The sequence below is a fragment of the Chiloscyllium plagiosum genome, unplaced genomic scaffold, assembly GCF_037043375.1.
Source record: "Chiloscyllium plagiosum isolate Xiang-an unplaced genomic scaffold, Cpla_swu_hap1 HiC_scaffold_26, whole genome shotgun sequence".
NCBI classification, from domain to species: domain Eukaryota; kingdom Metazoa; phylum Chordata; class Chondrichthyes; order Orectolobiformes; family Hemiscylliidae; genus Chiloscyllium; species Chiloscyllium plagiosum.
The window spans coordinates 32,191,869-32,218,034 of NW_028270164.1; the positions used below are offsets into that span (position 1 = coordinate 32,191,869).

General features: G+C 38.4%; 1 protein-coding gene and 1 long non-coding RNA gene across 5 annotated transcripts in view; one reads left to right on the forward strand and one right to left on the reverse strand.

Moving 5' to 3' along the window:
- The window catches only part of LOC148145129 (uncharacterized), a 38,099-nt gene extending 13,521 nt beyond the window's left edge, over positions 1–24,578 (forward strand). Inside the window, exon 2 of the long non-coding RNA XR_015750944.1 lies at positions 19,784–24,578. This is a non-coding gene — a long non-coding RNA (uncharacterized LOC148145129). The remainder of the gene's footprint in view (positions 1–19,783) is intronic.
- The window catches only part of LOC122563217 (diphosphoinositol polyphosphate phosphohydrolase 1), a 77,824-nt gene continuing 53,405 nt past the window's right edge, over positions 1,748–26,166 (reverse strand). For 2 of the 4 annotated variants that reach the window (XM_043716794.2, XM_087973616.1), the window contains exons 3-5: positions 14,417–14,461; positions 4,949–5,033; positions 1,748–3,983 (exon numbers count right to left, since the gene is read on the reverse strand). In XM_043716794.2, the coding sequence (XP_043572729.1) occupies positions 3,790–3,983; positions 4,949–5,033; positions 14,417–14,461 (324 nt within the window). In that variant the 3' untranslated portion in view covers positions 1,748–3,789. The remainder of the gene's footprint in view (positions 3,984–4,948; positions 5,034–14,416; positions 14,462–26,166) is intronic. The other 2 variants (XM_087973617.1, XM_043716792.2) reach the window with 1 other exon arrangement.

The window sequence follows — 26,166 nt, forward strand, 5'->3', positions numbered from 1 at the left end:
CTCATTTCCCCTTCTCCCACCTCATCCTAGTTTCAAACTTCCAGCTCCCCTTGACTTGTCCGACCTGCCTAGCTCCTTTTCCACCTATCCACTCCACCCTCTCCTCCCTGACCTATCACCTTCATCTCCTCCCCCACTCACCCATTGTACTCTATGCTACTCTCTCCCCACTCCCACCCACCCCCAGCTTATCTCTCCACGCTTCAGGCTCTCTGCCTTTATTCCTGATGAAGGGCTTTTGCCCGAAACGTCGATTTTGCTGCTCGTTGGATGCTGCCTGAATTGCTGTGCTCTTCCAGCACCACTGATCCAGAATCTGGTTTCCAGCATCTGCAGTTATTGTTTTTACCTCGTTGATCTAATGGTATCCCTACTTATGATCCAACCTGCTGGTACTACTGGATAAGTCAGATCCAAGAATGAAACTTTGTTTGATACCTTTTTGACTTAGCGAGTTAATAAGAAGGACAGCCACTATGAATATTCTCACAAGACTGCAGATTTTATTTAAAAGAAGTTTATTACCCCCAAATTTTGGAAAAAGCAAGCTAAACATAAAATACACAAATATAAAGCTTCAACCAGACTCCTAGAACTATCCATTATAGAGACATGTATATATTAGAAGTCTTATTGCATATAGTATAGTCTGCTTCAGTATGAGTCGCCACAAATGGTGCTGAACATTGATAACTTTCCCTCTATTATAAGGACAGAAATAAATCAGTTGAAGATGGTTGGGCCTAGGACACTACAGGAGTTCCCTCGGGGTAGAGATGTCCTAGAGTTCAGATTATTGACCTCCAATAACCATAACCACCTTCCTATATGCCATGTATGACTTCAACCAGAGGAGGGTTTGTCACCAATATCCATTGATTTCAGTTTTACTACTTTATTACCAGGGCTGAAGGATCAGAGTTACGTGCAGAGATTTGGAACTATTCTCCCCACAGCAGAAGAGTTGATGAGGCTATTGGAGAGGTACTTGAATGGCTTTGATGGAGTAAATAAGGTGCACCTGTTCCTATGACAAAGGGGGCAATAATTGGAGGACACAGATTTATGGTGACGAGCAGAAGAACCAAAGGAAAGATAAAGACATTTCTTTTTAAGAAGTTGCATCTTGGATCTGAAAAGGATGGGGAAAACAAAGTTACCAATAACTTTTAAAAATGTATTCTTGAAGGGAAACAAAATGGGGCTGGGGCACTAGGAACAGGATGAACTGGATAGCTAAACTAAAAATAAGCCACTGGCTGAATGGTCTCCTCCCACAGTGTATAATTCAAGGATTCTGGAGTGGGCATTATGATATGATCATGTGGAAGCAATTCTTTTCACTGCCACTTGATCAATGATGCCAGGGCTCGGTACTAGTTCCTAATCAGTGGCAGTTTTTCTCAGAATGTTACAATAATAGTAAGCATAGCTAAGAGCAATGTATCTTTATTTATCAAGTCACTAATTGAGGGATGATGCAGGTGTTTAAGTGTGGCATTGAGTACAGCACACCATAGCAGTTTGACATGCAAGGTTTTGATTTTAACCTTGAAATCTCACCTTGAAGTTTAGCTTCAGACCTCAGATTTAAGATGTAAAACAAAAGAACCAGCAAAACAATTATTAATAAACATTTTCTGCACTGGCACAAACTAAATAATTTGGTAAGACATCCCCTATCTAAATTGTAATAATACGATTGCACTTCATAAATAATATGACAAAGAAAAAAAACAGCACTTGGTTTCTGAAATACTGGTGAGTTTTTATTTGTTGGCACAGGTTTATTACAATCTTCAATCTCTTGCCTTGTTTGCATCACACTCAAGTCAGGGAAAATAAGATACTTCCTCCAGTGACTGAATCTCTTCAATTGTTGTATAAAGGTTGTATTAAAATGTGAAGAGCAGGATAATTGTCTTATATCCCTAACAATATTGACCATTGTAAAATCTAGCAATTATCCCTTCCATCTAAGGCTTTACACAGGAAAGCACCAAAAATGGCATGTATACACAGTGCATTATTTGCAGATAAAAGTTGAAAGCATTAAGTGGTCATAATCGACAGATTCCATTGGCTTCACTTCTGCATAAGATTTTCATATCTGATCTTCAGAATTACAATGCAGCTTTAAGATTGAGTACTCAACTTTACATTGACTGAAACTTCATTTGTCACATAAGTACATACCTGAAAATCTGGTAGAGTGCGAGTAAACAACTAAATAATAGCTGTCATTTTTAAATATCACTAGAGAATAGGGCAATGCTTTAGTGGAAACTTAGTTTTCTGACATTGCTCCAGTTTGCTTTAAACCCTCACAACTGAGCCAGGGATTCAAGTCTTCTTCACCTGTGCACAGCAATTGTTCTAGACTTGCAAATTTTCAAACATCTTAAAAAATGAGATTGGGAAAAGTTGCAAAAAATAATTTGTACAATGATGTTAATCTTCCACAGTACTACACTAGTCAACATTTATTTACACTACTTTTAAACTGACTGAACTAGATAAAGGGATATCTGTCTGGTTGTGACGAGTTTCAAAAAAAAAATTAAACGAATCTCTCTGTTGAGAAAAGGGTTTTATCTCCAGCAATGTTTTTCTCCATTGAGATTATGAGGTACAATCTGTTGTTAGCTCGCAGACTGTACAAGATTTGAGAACAATATTCTATGGCGATCTGAGATTTCTGTATTGATTAAAAATAAAACTAAATCAATTAAATAGGCTGAAATTATATTGACGATCAACAGCACTCATTTCAAAAGAAACAGTGTTATATTTTTGTGTCTCAGTAAAAAAAAGAAATATTTTTAAAAAACGAGGCGAGTGTAATGTACTGGTAATTCTTGTTCCACATTTTACTCATCCAAAATTGGAATTAAAAAAAAAACAGATTATGCAGTTGAAGTGCTTAAATAGTATACAGTGTCATTTTTAAATTGCAAGAACAAAAACACAATCAGAAAATTCAAAACACTAAATTCTCAGCTCTGTTAAGACCTTGAATTGCCTGCAAAGAACATCCTTTAACTCCAGTGTAGGATGGAATAGGGAGAATAGTGGAGATTAGAAAAAATTAAGCCAAGACACAAAAGTGTATTGATAAACTGAATAAAATCTAAAGCTTTTAGATTTAGACAGTAAGACCCAATATGCATGGCTTGAACTTGTCTTACATCATGTAAAATGCTTTAAAGGCCTTATTCAGCAGTTTTTGTACAAGCTGGCAAAAGTACTGTGATGAAATTTGTGTCACGAATGTTATTCCAAAAACATCAGGTCAGTGATCAATAGTTCCATTGCTTCCATCTTTTTAAAAACGTAAACAGCAGTTGTGCAGGTGATAAAGCTGGCAAAAAAAATTTACAAAAGCTATATATAAAAAGTTGCAGAGAACTAAAATCAATACCCATTTGGCACCCAAACAATATCCCTAGGTTGAAATCCAAGTCACCTCACAATTAGCAATTCTATAGGATAATACCTTGGGGACAACTGGATGTAACACTGGTACCTTAATTTCACAATCCTATCAAAAATATACAATATCTAACAAAAAAAACTTACTAGTTATGGCTTTGATCTTCAGCACTATATTTTACATCACAATATAAAGTATCGTTATCAACATTGCGCAGATCTTCATGCAAAATTTATTTATACATGTACAATGTATAGAAGCAAACTAGATCAAACATTCTTTCACTGAACATGTTTCAAGTCCATGCCTTTGGGACTCGATGTATGATAAGACAATTACTGTGGAGGTCCTCCCAGTCATCTAATACTCGATACTGAACTCTGATTGGCATATGTTGAGGCCTTTTCTTCAGATAATGTTGCAACAACAGGAGTTCCGTTATTTGCCAAATAGCCTTGTTTGAAGGTTTCAAAATACGACGCCTGTACAGGTTTATGACACTGAAGAACTTTAATGGCATCATCTATTTTAAACCATTCCCTTTTTCTCCCTAAAAAAAATGAGAAAGATTAAACATAGATGACTGAGTACTTTGACTCTTCCCCTATCCTCCCAATCCAGGGGTGTGCATGTGCATAGATGCTGTAGCCTATGTTCAAATTAACACAAACATTTCCTAAGCATAACTTTGAAGAATTAAAATGGCTCAACATATCTGTAATACACAATACATGTAATGTCTGAGGCCTGGAAACTTCAAGTAGACAGATCCCTTTGAACTCTATTAAATCAGTTAAGTACAAAACTTCATATCTAAATATGATTAACTGGAACACAAAGAAATATAAAAAACAAACTGAAAAACGTGTTAACGCAAAACACAAATCAACCTTCATTCAAGTGAAGTTGCTATGACTCTGAATTTGAGTAATAAAGGGGACCATAGCTGGGAAGAAAAACAAAAAAAACCCCAAGGTAAAGACTAGAAAGTTTGTAACAAGTTGAATTCATTATCTCTTGCATTTAGGTTGCCCATTTAAGTTATGTTTATATAGTAGAGGAGAATGGGAAAAACTGAAAGACACAAACATTGGAACAACATGGTAACAAGACTGGCTCCATAGGTATGTTTAAGAGATTTTTTTTGTGCTCTATGAGGCAGAGATACCTCCTATAATAATCTAAACAATATTGAGAGAGGCACGGAGATCCAATTATTCTGGCCATCCTTGATCTGAACTATACAGATCCATAAAACCATAACGATCATGAGGCACACAGTAAAAATGTAGAAGTTAACAACTGCACATACAAACCTAGTTGATGTTCAGTTTGTAATCTAGTCCAAGTGATACAAAAGCAATCCCAGTCAACATATATATACACAATCTATATACAACTGAGTCTATGGGTCATGCTACAGAATCAATGCAATTCAAAATTAATGGATGAATTTTAGTTCCTGTCCTAAATAGACAAAGGATCATACAGATAATAAACAAAGTTTAATCTTACCAATATTAACTGAATCTTCCCAGTCTTCTAACACCTCTGTTATTACCAGAACATATACATATGTTCTATGCTTCCTGTCTCGATTCTGAAAAACAATACCGTCTTATTATAACTTTACAAATAGCATGCACTAACTATAAGATATATAGAATTTAAGCCAAGGAAATAGTAACTTTTCACTTTTAAAATGTATGAACAACTACTATAGAGGTGGAGTTGGTCAAATGTGGAGTCATAGAGTAAACAGCTTCTTCAATTTGCCATCCGAAGGAATAAAGCTCTACATTTTCAAATGTTCATTTCCTATGGAAAAGTTGATTAATCATGATTGAAAAGGTTAAGGGTGAGAAACGTTTTGCAAATTGTGGAGCAGCACAAAATCAGCCCCACAATTCTTTGTTACAGTTTGCTGGCTGATTTGCATATTACAACAGCATTGGACATTAGTTTATCAGAAAAGTCTATGTTTTGGTCTTTCACCCATTTCTTGCCTTTGCTTGAACTATTTGGATAGTTCCTCCCAATTCTATTGGCTATCGTTGTCAATGGACTTTCCCAGGTACACATTTTAATACACAGATAACCACAATTGTTTGTATTATCTTTCGCCCCAGCTATCTTTCTGGAAAGATTTTTATCTCTGTCACCAATTGCATTTCATTTACCATTACTTTTCATTAACGCTTCTGGAAAATGTCCTCTATTTACTTTGGCGTTCTTTTTGTATTGAATTCAAAGTGCAACATATTTTCCTGTGCCTCTACTCACATCTTCTCTCATTCCACATCTGAAGCTCTCAGCTTTGCTCCCACTCTACTGGCTTTCAGATTGCCATCAACACTGGATGTAGATTTGCTTGCTGAACTGGAAGATTTGTTTTCAGACGTTTCGTCACCATTCTCGGTAACATCTTCAGTGAGCCTCTGGATGAAGCACTGGTGGTGTAGCCCGCTTTCTATTTATATGTTTGAGTTTCCTTGGGTTGGTGACGCCATTTCCAGTAGTGACACCATTTCCTATGATGATGTCATTTCCTGTTAATTTTCTCAGGCTGTGGTAAATAGGAACCAAGTCAATGTGATTGTTGATAGAGTTCTGGTTGGAATGCCATGCTTCGAGGAATTCTCATGCATGTTTGTGTTTGGCTTGTCCTAGGATGGATTTGTTGTTCCAGTTGAAATGGTGTCTTTTCTCATCCGTATGTGAGGATACGAGTGAAAGTGGGTCATGTCTTTTTGTGTCTAGTTGATGTTCATGTATCCTGGTGGCTAGTTTTTTACCTGTTTGTCCAATGTAGTGTTTGTTACAGTTCTTGCAAGGTAGTTTTTGAATGACATTAGCATTGCTTGTTGTCTGTGAAGGATCTTTCAAGTTGTATGTTGGTGGATTTGTGGGCTACCATGATACCATCAACACGGATTTCAATACCCAGGATATCTTTCTTTGCTTTTGGAGACAATCTGCTTCTCTTTCATTCTAATTTTTACATTTATCTCCATGATTTCAATACTTCCCCAGATTAACTGAGATTTTAATCTATGCTACCCTACACAATGAAATTGGTGGATATTAATTTCAATTACAACTAATATAAGCAGGGAACATAAATTCAATTTATGACACAGAAAACGAAGAGTAGAATCGAGAATTTTCCATTCAATTCAGACACTGGTAAGAGTTTAGAATTTACGGTCTTAAAATGTTGTTGAGTTATAAACTCAAAACCTAAGCACATGACCATAAGACTTAAGAGAAATAGGCCATTCAATCCAATCAGTGTGCTCTGCCATTCAATGAGACCCTGGTTGATTTGATAACTGTTAACTCCAATTTCTTGCCTTTTCCCCATTAACCCTTGATTCCCATACTGATTAAATCTGTCTCCCAGCCTTAAAGAATACCCAGCCTCAACCACCCTCTGTGGTAAAGATTTCCAGAGAAAACAAATTCTTCCCCATCTATCTTAAATTCCTCACCTCTGTGCCACTCCTTATATTAAGATTATGGCTTGGTCATAGATCCTCTCAAAGGGAAACAATCTCTCCACATCTATCTGTCATGGAGTCATATAGCAAGAAAGCAGACCCTTCAGTCCAACTGGTCAACACCGACCATGTTTCCAAACTAAATTAGTTCCACCTGTTTGAGAGGGCCCATTTCACGCTAAACCTTTCCTATTCGTGTACTTATTCAAATGTCTTTTATATGTTGTAACTGTACCTGCATCCAACACTGCCTCTGGCAGTCGATACCACACACGAACCACCCTGAAGAAAAGTTTCCCCACATGTCCTTTTCAAATCTTTCTCCTCTCATCTTAAAAATATGCTCCAAAATTTTGAACTCCCCCACCCTAGAAAAAAGAACTTTGCTGTTCATCTTATCCATGCCCTTCATGATTTTATAAACTTTTAAGGTCACCCCTCAACCTCCTATGCTCCAGTGAAGAAAAGGTCCCTGCCTATCTGTCATATTTTAACATTTCAAACCCTCCATTCGGGGAAACATCCTGGTAAATTTTTTCTAAACCCACTCCAGTTTAATAATATCATTCCTATAACAAGGTGACCAGAACTGCATACAGTACTCCAGAAGAGGCCTCACCAACATTATGTACATCCTTAACATGATGTCTCATCTCATTTGCCTTCACTGTTCAGACTTTTTGAGTAAATGTGCTAAATGCCTTAACCATCCTGTCTACCTGAGAGGCAAATTTCAAAGAATTATGCATCTGAACCCCTAGGTGTCTCTGTTCCACACCACCACCCAGGGCTCTACTATTACACGTATAAGTCCTGCTTATAATCTCATAACCTTGTTCATTTCACCAAAATACAATACCTTATGTATTTATCCAAAGTAAACTCCATCTGTCACTCCTTAAACTAATGACCTAATTGATCAAGATCTCTTTGTAATGTTAGATAACTTCACAGTCCACTATACTACCCCTCAGCCTCTGGCGCTCCAGGGAAAACAGCCCCAGTCTGTTCAGCCTCTTCCCATGGTTCAAATCGTCCAATCTTGGCAACATCCTTGTAAATCTTTTCTGAACCCTTTCAAGTTTCACAACATCTTTCCGATGGGAAGGAGACCAGAACTGCATACAATATTCCAAAAGTGGCCTAACCAATGTTCGATACAGCTGCAACATGACCTCCCAACTCCTGTAGTCTAGATTAGAGTGGTGCTGGAAAAGCACAGCAGTTCAGGCAGCATCCGAGGAGCAGCAAAATCGATGTTTCGGGCAAAAGCCCTTCATTTGGAATACAGGCAGAGTGCCTGAAGGGTGGAGAGATAAATGAGAGGAGGGTGGAGGTGGGGAGAAAGTAGCTTAGAGTACAATAAGTGAGTGGGGGAGGGGATGACGGTGATCGGTCAGGGGGGAGGGTGGAGTGGATAGGTGAAAAAGAAGATAGGCAGGTAGGACAAGTCATGGGGACAGTGCTGAGCTGGAAGTTTGGAACTTGGGTGAGGTGGAGGAAGGGGAAATGAGGAAACTGTTGAAGTCCACATTGATGCCCTGGGGTTGAAATGTTCCGAGGCAATCCCTGTATTCAATACTCTGACCAATAAAAGAAAGCATACCAAACGTCTTCTTCACTATCCTATCTACCTGTGACTCCACTTTCAAGAAGCTATGCATTCCAAGGTCTCTTTGATCAGATCCCGGAGATTTATCCACCGACATGTTTTCTAAGACCTCCAGCTCTTGTAATGTGAGCTGTTTGCAAAACCAACTCCTTGAATAAATCTTTTATGTTTCAATAAGGTTGCTTCATTCTTCTATACTCCAATGACTATTGTCCAAGCTCTCCTCATATGATATCCTCTATCAGCCCACCGAACCTTCTTTGACCTGCCTTCTAAATGCCTGTATATCTTTTCTTAGATGAGGTACTCAAAACTGTTCTGTTTTCCAGCTGCAGTCTAACTAGTGGGAAGTGGTGGAGGCTGGTACAATTACAACATTTAGAAGGCATCTGAATGGGAATATGAATAGGAAGAGTTTAGAGGGATGTGGACCAAGTGCTGGCAAATGGGGCTAGATTAATTTAGGATATCTGATTGGCATGGTGGAATTGAACTGAAGGGTCTATTTCCGCGCTGTACATCTCAATGACTACGAATCTAGGGGCATATGCAAAAATGTTTGCAAAACCACCCCACTTTTATATTCCATTCCTTTTGAAATGAAGGCCAACATTTAATTTGCTAGCTTCCGATGATTCATCAATGAGAACTCGCAAATTTCCTTCTGTTTTGTAGCTTACTGCAGTCTTTTTTCATTTAAGTAATGTTCAGTTCCTCTATTCTGTCTACTAAAGTTCATAACTTCACATTTCTCCACACTGTATTCCACCTGATAAGTTGTTGCCCACTCACTTAACCTGTCTATATCCCTCTGCAGACTTGGTGTCATCCTCAACACCTACTCTAGAGAAACCAAAAAAAAAGCACTGCTTTCCCACCTATTTTTGTGTCAGTTTTAAGCAGCATTTAGGTATTCACCTGTGTTGCCATAGCCTCCTGGACTATGGGTCAAAAGCTGGCAAATGGGATTAGCAATAGTAAGATCTTGGTTGAACAACGTAGACTCAATGAACATACTTCTGCTTACATAAGTATCTATAAGTCTGAGTCGTGAAATTCTGTACCTATATAAGAATTTTAGTATAAAAACCAATTGCTGGAGAAACTCAGCAGGTCTGGTTGCATTTGTGGTCAGAAAATAGAATTAATGTTTCAGATCCAGTGATTGTTTTTCGGAACTGATATATGCTGAAGATGAGGTTGGGGAGGAGTCGAAGCAGAGAACTTCCAAGATGGTCATACTGGAAAGAAATGTGGCATTTAGTATTTAACTCACTGCCATATCACTTCTAGGTACAGCTACCTTGAAGAAATTCTTCTACTCTACTTCTACTCTTCCTCCTCCCCCTCTTCAGCATATATTAGTTCTGAAAAAGGATAACTGGACCCAAAATGTCAATACTGCTTTCTCACTATAGATGCTGCCAGACATGCAAAATTTCTCCAGCAATTTTTCTTTTGATTTTAGATTTCCAGCATCTACAGATCTTTGTTTCTTTAAAAAGAATTTTCATACTTTTACAGCAATCTTGCATTTAATCCAATGGCAATGGTGCTAGACATTTTGATAAAAACTCCACTGCTGAACTTTCCCAGGCCATCTCAAAGGAAGACCTACTTTCTTTAGAGACTGCACTGGCTCACACAAACATATACACATTCAAAAGGATGAGAAGTATAAATTTCAACGTTCCCACCACAGATATTTCTTTCATTTGCAAACATTAATCCAATTCCCAAGATGCGAGACATTCACAAAATAGAAACTAATGGTCATTCAACTGACATGGAATCCGTGCAATTAACACTGATGTCTTTATTCACAACTTAAAATCAGAAACTGTCATCTGTACTCTAAAAAAATGAGAAAGCTTAAGGTTTGCAACACTTCACTTCTTCATCACATCCAGATCATTACTCTTTCTTAGAAATTCACCAAATGCAGCAACTGTTTATTTCCTTATTAACATACACGTGCCTGGAATTCCAATAGCTATCAATGGGAGACACCTATTCAACTGTACTTTCTCCATTTTTAACTATTTTCACTGCTCATAGCACAGTGTAAGTGGGCCTATTCTAGAGAAACCAAAAGTTGCACAGGATTTTTAACTTATCCAATATTTTCTCCCCACTTTTCAAAAATGTGTCCACAGAACACAAGGCAGACATTAACTGATGTAGTAATTAGGAGTTCTACACTAAACATTTGTTGCTTTCCACCCATACACTATTTATGGTAATCTCTAATAATCTGCTTTTCTCTCCTAAATGGAAGTGTCTATTGCACTTCTAAACACTTGGTTTAATTGAACATTCAGCCTTTTTTCCACCAATTAGAACATTCACTCAATAGCCTCCCGATCTAGCTTTTTAATTTGTTATTTCATATTTATTTCACACACATTTCCTATCCTAACATTTTCTCCAAAATAAAATTAAGCTTGGAATGTTTAGCTTGGGTTTTACTTTTGTGTTCCTGCCACTATCTGTTCTGGAGGTGATAAAACATTAGCACGATGTTTAAAATTACTTCACTAAATTTGAGAGAAGTTAACACTGGAGACTAGTATACTTTCCATTTTTGGCATCCTGTGCATCAGGATTCTCTTTAGATCAGCTAGAGCAATTCTTTATTGAGTGAAATGGCCCCTCTTCTTTGCTTTAAAATAGCAAGACCAACTGAGAATTGCAAAAAAGCTAGTGTGGAAGCAGGCCATTCAGCCCATCATGTCCACACTGACCCTAAGAGCGTCCCTCCCAGATTCACCCCATCCCTGTAACTCTGCATTTCCCACGGTTAATCCACCTAGTCTGCATATCCCTGGATACTATGGGCAACTTAGCATGGTGGATCTACCTAACCTGTACATCTTTGGACCGTGGGAGGAAACTGGAGCACCTGGAGGAAATACGTGCAGAAAACAGGGAGAACGTTCAAACTCCACAGAATAACCAGAGGGTGGAATCAAACCTGGGTCCCTGGCACTGACAGGCAGCAGTGCTGACCACTGAGCCGCCATGTTCCCCCTTTATATGCCATAGCTGCATCTGATCATGAAACATCCACTCTCAGTGATCACTGCACAGATTTTTCTGAAGACCTGCAGTCTCTAAAATAGACCACTAATTAGAGTCTAAGGTTTTATGAGTTCTTGCACAGTGGACAATCTCTAGCACATTTTACAAATTATTTTACACAAAAGCTGGCCAGAAACAAATTATTTATCCTAAAAATGAAATACCAAGGTTAATCTATTGAGCCTTATTAAGTCTCTAAAGTTGGACCTTACATGGTTAAAAATGTGCTTTAAAGATGTTTTTTTCCATTTAAACCAAAAAGACACACATACAAGTATGACTTGATTAATTCTGATGTTTCCTGAGTTAAATGAGAAAGAAACCTTTAGAACAGCATGTGTCTGACGATAGTCAACTCTATATAGATTGGTGTTTCTATATCATGAGGGACAAGCAGAAATGATAAATTGAACGATGAACTCAATCTATACTTTGGATAAGCATTTATTTGTACCTCATTACAAAATAAATAAACACAAATAATGTATTCTAAAATAAACACAAGAGAACAATGTTAATTTCTGCAACAATTATGGCAGTATCAATTTGTTTGAAACTGAAACTGTTCATTGTTCTACATACCTATTTACCTGCTGGACATCAACAGGTTCAACTTTATAACAAAAGTGATGACAGCCAAAATGTTTCTGGACTGTTTTCTAGGATTATTACTACTTAGTAGAAATAAAACCATTGAAAGTACTCAGAATTAAAACATACTCTTGTTTCTGTATCTTGAATGATCCTTACATTCAGAGCTATGATTTTCATTTTTTGAGTTGGGATGGGATGGGATGAGATGGGATAAAGCCTGGATTATACTTTAATGGTCAATTCTTTGTAATATGCAAAACAAATGTTTACACTTGATCTATAAAGAAGTGAATGCCAAATGATTGCTGAGTCTTGGTATTCATGCATCTTTATCACACACAGTTGTAAAAAATCCTGTATCACGTTTTAAGAACAAATTTAAGATACTTAGAGAAAGTAATTGCATCAAGTGGTGGCCAAATCTTTGAAGGTGGCTGGACAGGTTATTAAAACAGTCTTGAGGAGCATTTACGACTGTAGGCTTTATCAACAGAAATGCTGCACACTGAAGCCAGGATGTTATGTCAAACACGGCAAGATACTGTTGACCCTATAACTAAAGTAGAAAGGACTTGAACGTTGAAGTGTCTACAGAAGAGAGAGTTGTTGTAACAGACCCAGCATTACAGGATTTGTAGCAGTGGGAATAAAACTAGAGAACCTGGAAGTTTTCCTTGGAGAATAGGAGGCTAAGAGTGGGATTTGATGGAGGCATTTATAATAATCAAGAGGTTAGAGAAATTAAGTAAAATCTATTTTCAGTGGCTGGAGGACTAATAATTAAGGGACACAGAATTAAAGTATTTTTCAAAAGAAGCAGAGGTAACAAGAGGATTTTAAAAAAGTTAAAAAGTGGTTAGGATTTGGATGCACAGGTTGGTGATGCAGATTCCACAGTAGCTTTTTTCAAAGGCAACCTGAATAAATATTTGAAAGAGAGCAAAATTGCAGAGACATGGGCAAAGATTGGGAGGGGTTTGTTCTTTGAAAGAGACATTGTAGATACCATGGACCGAAAGGCCTTCCTTTGTAGTGTACTCTTTTTCGATTCTATGCATTTTGTTTTATATATGAAGATTGGTACAACCTGGACTATGTCTAGTGCTACTTGTGAATTCCTGTGCTGTTCTTGGGACATTGTTTGTGTTAGATCCAGTTCTATTTTTCAATAAATTCAATTGTTCCTTCAGAAGGAAGCAATCGTCCTGGGGACAAAGTGGGGAAGCTTGAATCTGTTACTATACTACACAAAATCTCTCCACGACTCACTTTATCCATCTAGTCTGTTCCATGGATTAGCCTTCAAAAATTCTAGCATATGAATGTTCACATCAAAGACAGTACATGCCCAATCTAATACTGGTCTGTGTATGTTCTTTCAGAGGTGTTTTTATTTCAGCATTTTTAACCAACAGACTTTCCTTCCAGAGGATTGTAAATTGTGACGCCTTCACCAGGTGGATACAGTTGACATCATTTTCAACTTGTATATACCATATTAAGGTTTGACAGTGACTTACCCAACAATTCTAAAAGTCATGAACCTGCCATCTCAAATGGCTAGTGCACATTTCAGTTTAATCCAGAAGTGCATGGCGTATTTCCCATATCAGAGAAACGTGGGATAAAGGAGCAGGAGTAAGCTATTTGGTCCTTTGAGCCTGCTCTGCCATTCAACAGGATCCAAGTCAGTTCCAGTTCCCACTTTCTTGCCATATCCTTTGATCCCTTTAGCCCTGACAAATATATCTATTTCCTTCTTGAAAACATTGTGTTTTGGCATCAATTGCTTTTTGGCATAGAATTTCACAGGTTCACCACTGTCTGGGTGAAAAAGAATTCTCATTGCTGCCCTAAAAGGCTGCCCTTATCCTGAGACTGTGACCCCTGGTTCTGGATCCCGGTCAGAGAATATCCTTCCCTGTGTAATCCCGTTAGAAATTTATAAATATCTAGAGATCTCCCTGCAAAATTCTAATGGGTGTATGAGGGAATTTTTTGATTATGAACTGACTACTTTTAATTACCTGCGCCTTCACCATTTTTCTCTGAACCCTGATCAGTTTTCTTCTGGTCTATTGTGAGCAATATTGCCGAGATCAAATTTACTAGTCTAGTATAGAATATCTATTAAATAATTTAAAATAATGGTCTATTGGGACAATATCAACTGTTCACTTTAAAACAGGAGCTTACCTCAAATATTCCTACTAATCTTCCTAATGTCCCTTTGACTCCAGCCTGCAAAATAAAAAAAAGCATTTTACAGTTTAGAAATTCCACGTTTACTTATTTCAGAATAGGCTTCTAGCCCTTTCTGATGTATTACCTAAAACCAATTTTCCTCTGTAAAGACATACAAAGGGATCTTTGCTACATACTTCAGAACAATAACAAACATAAGTTATTTTTGCCTTTAAATAGTTAGAATTACATTTAACACAAATACAGCAAGAAATTCTGACAAGCAACAAAACAATGTCACCAAAAGGACCTTGAAGATTCAAGAACTCAGCAGGTGTCAAACTTACTGTGTGTTACTGCCTTATGTGAAGATGAAGATGATAACTCAAGTAGTGAAGCAGGCAGAAGCTCAAAAATTATTTGATTCCATAAAATATAATAATGTCTCATAGCAACGAAATTCACAGCAAATAAATTTTATTGTGTCAGTGTTCACCAAGAAAAATGCTATTCTGCTAACCCCATTTTTCAAAACCTGGTTTGTCACCTTGGAGGTAACGGTACTTAAGTCTTAAATGCTTCTATCCAATCAATAGCATTTTCCATTGTATACTGAAGAAACAAAGAATGCCTAGTTGCACATTACAGTACAGAAGAATGCAAAAAACTGGAGTACAATTACATTTTTCTGAATGCTTGCTTAATTAATTTTCCAGCTTTAGTCCAATATTTTTGTTCTACCATTGTAAATAAATGAAGATTTATCGAGGGTGCCATAGTGCTGCACAACTTACAAAAGGAAGACAAGTTGATGAAGAAATTGATATAGGCACAACAGAGAAAATGATGCAGATTTAAGTTGAACGCATAAAATTATAAGGGGCCTCAATACAGTTGATTTCAAAGAACTCTATTAGCAGAAAGCTCAATATTCAGAGCATACATTTAAAGTAAATAGTGGAGGGACTGGAATTGAGGAATTTTTATTACACAGGTGATGATGGGTGTCTGTAAAGCACAAACTAAAGAGTGGTAGAAGTAGAAACCTTCAACTACAAATGAAAAGTACTGAGATATGCAACTGAAGTACCGCATCCTAGAAGGTTGCTCACCAAGAGCTGAAAAGGTTGGATAACACTGGAAAGCATTTTATTGATTGGTACAAACACCATCAGCCAAATGACCTCTGTGCTGTAAATCTTCACATTGTTGACAAGATAGAATTAGGGCTCAGCTTATCAATAGGCCAGATTAATGTACATGGACTGTTTAGACTCCAGAAAAATAATGCACATTAACAGCCATTATTCATATAGCTGTTATGATATCCTGATTATGCAGTCAAACAAAGCCTAAAAAGTAAGTGGAGTGGCTCTTTGTGACCAAGACCTAAGAAGCAGAATGCAGAGACTTAAGCAAGCTGCCCTCCCATTTATCCAACCCAAACTTTGGGCCCGCTATGTAGATGACACCTTTGTCATCACAAAACAGAACAAATTAGACAAAACATACAACACCATCAACAATATCCTGACAGGCATAAAAATTCACAAAAGAGACTCCCATTCCTAGATGTGACAGTTGAACGTACAGTTAACAGAGAGCTTCAAACCAGCAACTACAGAAAAACAACAAACACAGACCAAATACTTAACTTCAGAAGCAGTCATCCCAACACCCACAACTGAAGCTGCATCAAGACATTATTTCAATGAGCTATATCACATTGCAGCATCCTAGAACTACAGAAAGCAGAAGAATACCCAATTCCTCAGAAACAAACCCAAACAAGCAGACAATACAACCAAAAACTATATCCACATTACCTTACATCAAAAACGTATCAGAAATGACTTCCACACTACTCAGACCTCTTGGCATCATAGTAGCCCACAAACCTACCAACATTCTTAAACAGCGACTAATTAACCTAAAGGAGCCATTAGATACCACCAGCAAAACAAACATCATTCACAAGATACCATGCAAGAACTGTAAAAAACATGATATCGGACAAATTAGCAGGAAACTTGCCACAAGGATACACAGAGTCATAGAGATGTACAGCACGGAAACAGACCCTTTGGTCCAACTCGTCCATGCCAACCAGATATCCCAACCCAATCTATTCCCACCTGCCAGCACCCGGTCCATATCTCTCCAAACCCTTCCTATTCAAATACCCATCCAAATGCCTTTTAAACGTTGCAATTGTACCAGCTGGTCACCAAATGACACAACCCACTATCACTAGTTTCCATACATACAGACAAAGAAAGACACCACTGTGACTGGGATAACACACATCCTAGGACAGGCGAAACAAAGACATGCACGAGAATTCTTAGAGACATGGCATTCTAACCAGAACTCCATCAATAAACATATTGATTTAGATCCCATCTACCTTCCGTTGGAAAAAAGAACCGGAAATGGCATCACCCACCTTAAGAAACCAAGACCTATAAATAGAGAGGCAGGACATACCACCAACGCTTCACTGGAGACTCTCAGTGATGAGGTTACCTAGTATGGTGATGAAACGTCTGAAACCAAACCTTCCAGCTCAGCGAGCTAACTCACATAATTACTAAGACCTAACCTCTGCTACAGTTCTTGATTTAATTAAAAACCATTACAGAAGAACTGTAAGTCAGAACACCTGTCCACTACTCCTCCATCTCAGCTGTAAGTGCTCTGTCTACTTCGGCATGCCAAATGGAAGTATACAAGTACAGTTGTGTATTATGCTCAGTAATGATGCAATTACCATGTTAGATGTGTATCATACAAGTTGAACTGTAAGAAATATGAACAAAGGAGCACACAACAATTTTCTCATTCACAATAAAATATAAAGGGGTGTAGCACCTGTACTGACTAAGTTGGCAAACTTCTGCCTTGGAACAGGCGAAAAGCCTCCACTAACCTTTGTCAAATTCCCAAGTAAAAGCTCCAATTGAACATTGGAAGCATCGTTCACATATCTTCATTGCATACAATTTGTCCTCTTTCGCTCCGTCTCCCCTTCAATGCGAAGTGGCAGTGCTTCAAAATTCAACTACATCCAAATACAGTTTATGAGGTTCTAGAGTTATGATTCTTCTTTCTGGTGACGAATCTCATGGAAGACAAACCATACTTATTTTTGCTCAGAGGTCAGCTATAGTATTCTGAAATTTAACAGTCCCACAGACAGACACTGTCAAATGGTAGGTAAATGTGAGGTTAGGATGCCAAACCAGTAGGAGTCAAGGCATTCAGTGGAATGAGTGTTTAGGATGGGTGGGTAGTAAAGTGTTGGGGTGAAATGGCTCTTCACACCTAACAGAGCTCCAGCAGTGGGGCAAGGTATTGTCTGGAGGAGGAAAGACTGAATCCAGTAATGGGGAAAGGAGGTGTGGGGGAAAGGAGTGCAGAAATTGGCATGGGGGTATGGTGAATTTGGGGACGATCGGGTCAGATCCAGAGTGAGAGGAGTGGTCAGGTCCTGAATTATGGCCGTTCTTTTGGGTGGTGGGGTGGAGGTCCAAGAATGAGGATGTCATTCAATCGTGAGCCTGTCGAACGGTTACTCAGAAGTTGAACTCATTTTTAAAAGTTACTCAAAAAATTGGACTGTATTTAACTTCAGTATTATACACTGAATTCTCAGATTTAAATGAAATACTTTGGAGAATTCCAAACATAGGGGAACTGCACAGCATAATCTTCAATTTCCTGGGCAATTCTTTCAGAGTCTGCTATGAAAGCAGAGTGGAGGACACACCCCAATATCAATGGTGCTGAGATGGAGGTGGTCAAGAGCTTCAAGTTCCTTGGAGTAAATATAACCAATCTGGCCTGGTCCATCCACATTGATGCTACAGTCAAGAATGCACACCAATGCCTCTACTTCCTCAGAAGGCTAAGGAAATTTGGCATGTCCACAATGACACTTACCAATTTTTATAGATGCACCACAGAAAGCATCCTATCTGGATGCATCACAACTTGGTATGGCAACTGCTCTGCCTAAGACTGCAGGAAATTATAGAGTTGTGAACCCAGTCTAGTCTATCATGAAAATAAGCCTCCCTCTATACTTCCTGCTGCCTCAGGAAAGCAGCCAACATAATCAAAGGCCCCACCACCGCAGTTATACTCACTTCCACCCTCATGTTGGGCAGAAGAGACAAAAGTTTGAAAACTTATACCAACAGATTCAAGAAGAGCTTCTTCCCCACGATTAAAGACATATGATCGGACTTCTTATACCATGATGTACTTAAGCTATAGTTTGTCTGGATAGTATACAAAACAGTATTTAATGTATCTTAGTATGTGACAATAATAAATCAAAACCAAATGAGGATTCCACAGGGATCCAAATGTACAATTACCATCTCTGCTGGAAAAATAAATTATCCAGCTATCAGAAAATCCAGACCCTTACGTATAGATCATTAAAATATTTTATTGCAGTACCTGATACCAGGCATTGGGTGGCATGCAGTAACTGAGTACAATTTTTAACATACAGGCTGATATTTAAAATTTATTCTGAACTTGGAAATCCAAGATCTTTTTCAAGATTAGAGCTTTAAAATCTGAATGTTATACAAAGGGAAGACTGAAACATTGTCCTGAGTTGTGGAGAAAGAATTAATTAGAGCAAAGGACAGCGTGGATAAATTTTGATTTCAATTTGCTAGCAATGTTTAGCAAATGTTAAAAGAGCATTTATTCATACAGGATTAAAAAAAATTCAGAGCAGTACTAGCCACAGCAGCATAATTAAAATGTGATGAAATATTACTGTTTCCACTGAGGAAAGCACCAATTCCTCAATATATCTCCTCCCATCTCAAAGGTAAATGGTAATCAAATTACTTCAGACAAACATAGGAAGAGGAGTAGGGCATTCAGCCACTTGAGCCTAGCCCACCATTCGATGAGTTCATGGCTGATCTGTGGCCTAACTCGTATACCTTAATACCTTGACTTAACAAAATATTATTTCAGAGCTAAAACTAACAAATGATAGAGTAATAATTGCCATTTGTGGAAGAATTCCAAACCTCTATCACCCTCTGTGCAAAAGTACTTCTTAACATCTCTGCTTAGGGTATGACCCTCATTTTAGACTATGCACCCAGGTTATAGAATCTCCAACCGGTGGAAAGAGTTCATTTTTATCTATCTTATCTTTTCCTGTTAATAACTTGAAGACTTCCATCAGATCATCTGTTAAGGAAATCCTTTGTCTAGAAGGTTCTCTCTCAAAAATTAATTAATTTCAATTGTATTGTTGGAACAATGTAAAGGAAATCATTTGTGTGTGTAGACTAACTGACCGTAATACAGAATCTGATGTGTGACTTTTGTTATATTTTGCAGTACTACCTATTGCTGACATCCTAAAAATGACGTGACAACCTGATGAAGTACAACTCAGGCCTACCTGCATGCAAACAGCATAAACAGCATGCAATAGACAGAAGAGCAATCCCGTAACTAACAGGTCAGATCTACGTTCTGCTATGTCATGTCCAGTCATAAATCGTGCAGGACACAAACAACTCACTGGAGGAAAGACTGCACAAAGATCACCACCTTCAATGACGGGGGGACCCCGCACAGTGCAAAAGCGAAGGCTGAAGGATTTTCAGCCATAACAGTTCATCTCAACCTTCTCCTGAAGGCCTCAGCATCACAAATGCTAGCTTCAGCCATTCAATGGATTCTACATGGTATCGCAAAATGGCTGAAAGTATTGTATACCACAAGAAATGTCATAAACCCCATTCAACATTTGAGCAGCAGTACCGAAGATACAGACTACAAAATTTGCTGTATGCCTCCCTGAGTTGATTCAGTACACTAGCTGGGAAGTGAGGGTGACTGGCCTTGACATCATGGCAGCACTTAACAGTGCACATCAAGGTGCCCAAGCTAAGATGGAGTCAATGGGAATCAGGAAAACTCCTTGGTGGTGGAAATCATGTTATTACACCATAAGAAATAAGAGCAGAAATTAGACCATTTGGCCCACCAAGTCTGTTCTGCCATTCTGTCATGGTCTTCTTGGCAATCAAGAATTTATCTATCTCTGTTTTAAATATACTCAAAGACCTGGTCACAACAGCCTTCTGTGGCAATGAATTCCACATATTCACCACTCTTTGGCTGAAGAAGTTTCTCCTTATCTCCATTATAAAGGGTCTTCTCTTTACTCTTAGGCTGTGCCTTCAGGTTCTCGACTCTCCTGTCAATGGAAACATCTTCCCAATGTCCACTGTGTCCAGGCCTTTCAGTATTCTGTTAGTTTGAGTTAGATTCCCATCCATCCTTCTAAACTCCATTGAGTATAGTCTCAGAATCCTCAAACATTCCTCAAATGTTAAGCCTTTCATTCCTGGGATCATTCTCATGAACCTCCTCTAGCACAAATGAAGGTGATGGTGTTTTTTTGAAAATCAATCATCTCAGCTGCAGGATATCATTACAAGAGGTTCATGGGGTAGATTTTTTCTAACCAATCTATTCCGAGATATTATGACACACCTCTAAAGTAAGTCTCCTTGGACCAACCATCGTTAGCTGCTTCAATTACTTTCCTTCCACCATAGTCAGAAGCAGGGGCAGTTATTGATAGTTACACAATACTTTGCAGTACTTACAACTCCTCAGGTACTGAAGCATTCAGCAAAATATATACAACTATTCATGTTTAGTTGTCAGGTACTAACTAGTTGGATCAGATCTCAGATATGCAGTAAAAAAATAATTTTGTATGTATTTTATGCATGTGCAATCTAAACCTTTTGAGTTTTTCTTTGCTTCCATCTGCACACTATTTACATGTTAACAAAAACACTGCTAAATCAGTAACTGTACAGACCTCAAATTCCATTAGTCTTTTAGAGTCATAGAGCCTTTTACAGTACAGCACAGAAACAGACCCTTCAGTCCAACTCATCCGTGCCAACCAGATATCCCCAACCCAATCTAGTCCCACGTCCAGCACCCAGCCCATATCCCTCCAAACCCTTCCTATTCATAAACCCATCCAGATGCCTTTTAAATGATGCAATTGTACTAGCCTCCACCACTTCCTCTGGCATTCCATACACGTACCACCCCCTGCGTGAAAATGTTCCCCTTAGGTCTCTTTTATAACTTTCCCCTCTCACCCTAAACCTATGCCCTCTAGTTCTGGACTCCCCCCACCCTAGGTAAGAGACGTTGTCTATTTATCCTATCCATGCCCCTCATGATTTTATAAACCTCTATATGGTCACCCCTCAGCCTCTGACACTCTAGAGATTGTATTTACATAGAAGCTATCCATTCCATTTTGCACAGGCAGTATGCAAAAGAATTCATGAAAATCAGATAATTAGCATGGGGTGGGTGAAGTCAAAAATCTTTTACACAATGGTAATATCTGGTCAGCATGGACGAGTTGGACTAAAGGGTCTGTTTCCGTGCTGTACTCTAAAAGGCTCTATGACTCTAAAAGGCTAATGGAATTTCAGAGGTCTGTACAGTTACTGATTTAGCAGTGTTTTCTTTAAGCTCATTATTCTATTAGTCTGTTTTAAAATCATATGTGGAAAATGTCAGAGATCTTAAAGATAAATTGTACCAGGTCAACCAATATAGATCTGTCAAAATAATTTTCTCACTTACACTAGTGAATAGGTTAAACAATGGTAGAAAAGAAACCAGACGTGCAAAGTTTAATGGTTTAAAATACGCTTGTTTTCTACAGAAGCTGTAATCAAAATTCTTTTAACATCAATGAACCACATGAATAATCTGCACTGGCCTCAACCAGTTTATGTTCTAACATCAGTTTGATTGCACTGGAAAGAAGTGCTGTGATGTCTAACTGATTGAATTCTGAGATTTTCTTCATTTGTGCTCACAACCAAAATGCCAGGATGATTTCTTGGAGCCCTGTTTAAAACAAGGTCAAAACTGTTTTTTGTCTCTTACTATGTTATTTACAAAAATGACATTTTTAAAAAAATCCAGGGCTTAATCTTTCAATGTTAACACCCCAGATTCTGCCAACACCCCAAAATACTATATATTTTCTGAAGTCCAACAGGAACAGATAGATTACACATTTATTCAACAGAAGTAATTGGAGAAGACTGAAAACCTGCTTATCTTTAAAAGTTCAATGAAAAGCCATATATTGAACTTTGTCATCACTAGACTTGCTGAAATTTATGATTTTCCTGTTTTCTGGTCTCAAGTTATGAAGTTCCAAATCTGCTGCCTTACAACCACTTCTTCCAAAGAAAAGGTTTTTTTTTCAGACAACTAAGGAATTTGCTAATTGATATTTTAACTGTTTGCAAAAGGAGAAATCTGTTGAAAATGCTCGACAAATTAAAGACATCTTCAAACATTTGTTTATTAAGGAATCATCTATATGCTCATGTTTCTCTTCCCATTGTCTTATTATTCTATTTTATGAACATGCTATCAGAAGTCCTCCAATTTCCTGCCTTCATTTTTGCCCCAGACTATCAACTCCTGCTCTAACTCATCCTTGACCAGACTCAAAAATGGAATTCCTTATCTCTGCCTTTCTTTCGTTTTAGTTTTGGAAGTAGTTGTGAACACTGTTTGATTCATCTCATCGTCTTTCCCAATTTTCAGCCTGAGGTAATCCTATACTATGCCATATTAAGAAAATTAGATAGTGGAATGGCTTTAATAAAATTAAATTAAATGACCACTTCAGTTAACCATTCTAATTGGTAAACAGACTGCAGCAGTTTCACAAGGCAGCTCACCACCATCTTCTCTACAGCAACTAGGAACAGGCATTAAATACCAGCCCAGCCAGAAGCACCCACATCCTGCAAATTATTTTTAAAAAATCTTACTACTGAATACATAACAATCTTTTCAGGACTGTCTCCAGTTTAATAATATCCTTCCAATAATAAGGTGGCCAGAATTGGTCACAGTACTCCAGAAGAAGCCTCACCAAGGTCCTGTACAACGTCAACATGATGTCCCAACTCGTATACTCAAAGGTCTGAGCAATGAAGGCAAGTCTGCTAAACACCTTAAATTAGCCTGTGATACAAATTTCAAAGAATTATGTATCTGAACCCCTAGGTCTTTCTGTTCCACACCATCCAGTGCCCTACCATTTACTGAAAAGTCTTGCCTTTGTTTTTACCAAATTGAAGGGCCTGTGAAAGGCCTGTGCCCGAAACGTCGAATCTCCTGTTCCCTGGATGCTGCCTGACCTGCTGTGCTGTTCCAGCAATAAAGTTTCAACTTTTTACCAAATTGCAATACCTCACGCATTTATCCAAATTAAACTCCATCTGTACTCCTCAGCCCACTGACCCAATTGATAATATCTCTTGGTAATATTAGATAATATTCTTTACTGTCCACTATGATATCAATTTTGGTGTCATGTCCAAACTTATGGACCATGTTTCCTATATTCTCATCCAAATCATTTATATGAATGACAAACAAAAGTGAACCCAGTACCGATCCCTGTGGAATATTGCTGACCACAGGCACCCACTCCTAATATAACCCTCCACCATCACCCTCTGTTTCCTACCAAAAAGCCAATTTTGTAAGCAATTGGCAAGCTTACCCTGAATCCCATGTGATCTAACTTTACTAATTAGTCTACCATGCAGAACCTTAATGGCTTTACTAGAACAACTTCTACTGCTCTGCTCTCAATCTTAGTAGTTACGACCTCAAAAAATTCACTTAATTTGTGAGACAATTTCCCTTGCACAAAAACATGCTCACTATCCCTAATCATTCCTTACACCTCCAAATGAAAGTAAATCCCATCTTTCAGAATGATCTACAACTTACTCATCACCATGTTAGACTCTCAGGTCTATAGTTCCCAGGCTTCTCCTTACAGCCCATCTTAAATAAAACTAAGTTAACCACCCTCCAATCTTCTGACACCTCACCCAGTGGTTATAGATGATACAAATATTTCTGCTAAGGGAACAAAATTTGGATACACTTGATCAGATCCCGGAGATTTATCCACCTTTATGTTTTCTAAGACCTCCAAGCACTTCCTCTCTGTAATGTGAAATGCTTTCAAAACCAACTCCTTGAAGGATCTTGTATGTTTTAATAAGATCGCCTCATTAAAACCGCTTCAATCTGTTGATCCATTTTTTCAAACTCTTGTATCTTCTGCCCAATTTAAGAGGATGGAAGAGTATATTACCAGGATGGTAGGAGGCTTTGGTTATATTGGCTGCTTTCCCAAGGCAGTAGGAAGTGTAAATGGGGTCAAAGGAAGGAAGGAAGGAAGGCTGGTTTTCGGGATGGACTGGGCTGCATTCAGAATGCTCTTATCTCTTGTGGTCTTGCGCAAAGCAGTTGCCACACCAAGCTATGATGCATCCAGACAGTATGCTTTCTGTGGTGCACGTTTAAAAATTGCGAAGAGTCATTTTGGACATGAATTCCCGATATGCACATTTCTGTGGGGAGGCAGGGACAAACACATAACTGAAATGGTTCTAACTTGGCACTGTTGCAAAGATAAGCATGGACTTGGAAAGTAACACAATCAACAACTTAAGGATGCTGAAGCTAACAAGTCCGTTAGAATTTACAATACATTTCCCTTTAAAAGGAAAAATTGAAAGCAAAATCCTGGGCTGAATTAGGTAGATTTAGTTTTTGATTAAATAAGGTTTTAATTGCATTGTGAAAGTGAATATTTTATTTATTATGCAAGGGACCAGGTAATAGAACACATCCATTGGATTTAGTGGAATAATTAGTGTCATGGTATACAATGTCCATCAGTTGTAAATCTATTCAAAACCTGAAGACAACAGATAAAAGCAGCGTATGCAATTTTGGAATTTGTATAATAGGAAGATAGAACATAGAAAAATACAGTGCAGTACAGGCCCTTTGGCCCTCGATGTTGCGCCAATCCAAGCCCACCTAACCTACACTAGCCCACTATCCTCCATATGCCTATCCAATGCCCGTTTAAATGCCCATAAAGAGGGAGTCCACCACTGCTACTGGCAGGGCATTCCATGAACTCACGACTCGCTGAGTAAAGAATCTACCCCTAACATCTGTCCTATACCTACCACCCCTTAATTTAAAGCTATGCCCCCTCGTAATAGCTGACTCCATACGTGAAAAAAGGTTCTCATGGTGTTCCAGCAATAAAGTTTCAACTTTGATCTCCAGCATCTGCAGACCTCACTTTCTCCTCTCATGGTCAACCCTATCTAAACCCCTAATCATCTTGTACACCTCTATCAAGTCACCCCTAAACTTTATTTTCTCCAATGAAAACAGCCCCAAGTGCCTCAGCCTTTCCTCATACGATCTTCCTACCATACCAGGCGACATCCTGGTAAACCTCCTCTGCACCCACTCCAGTCCCTCCACATCCTTCCTATAGTATGGCAACCAAATCTGCACACAATATTCCAGATGCGGCCGCACCAGAGTCTTATACAACTGCAACATGACCTCATGGCTCCGGAACTCAATTCCTCTACCAATAAAAGCCAGTACGCCATATGCCTTCTTCACCGCACTATTTACCTGGGTGGCAACTTTCAGAGATCTGTGTACATGGACACCAAGATCCCTCTGCTCATCCACACTACCAAGTATCCGACCATTAGCCCAGTACCCCGTCTTGATGCTTGATTGATAACAACAGCTTCTAGTGCACTTTACATAACAAAAACGGAATGATAGCAAACAAAACCAGT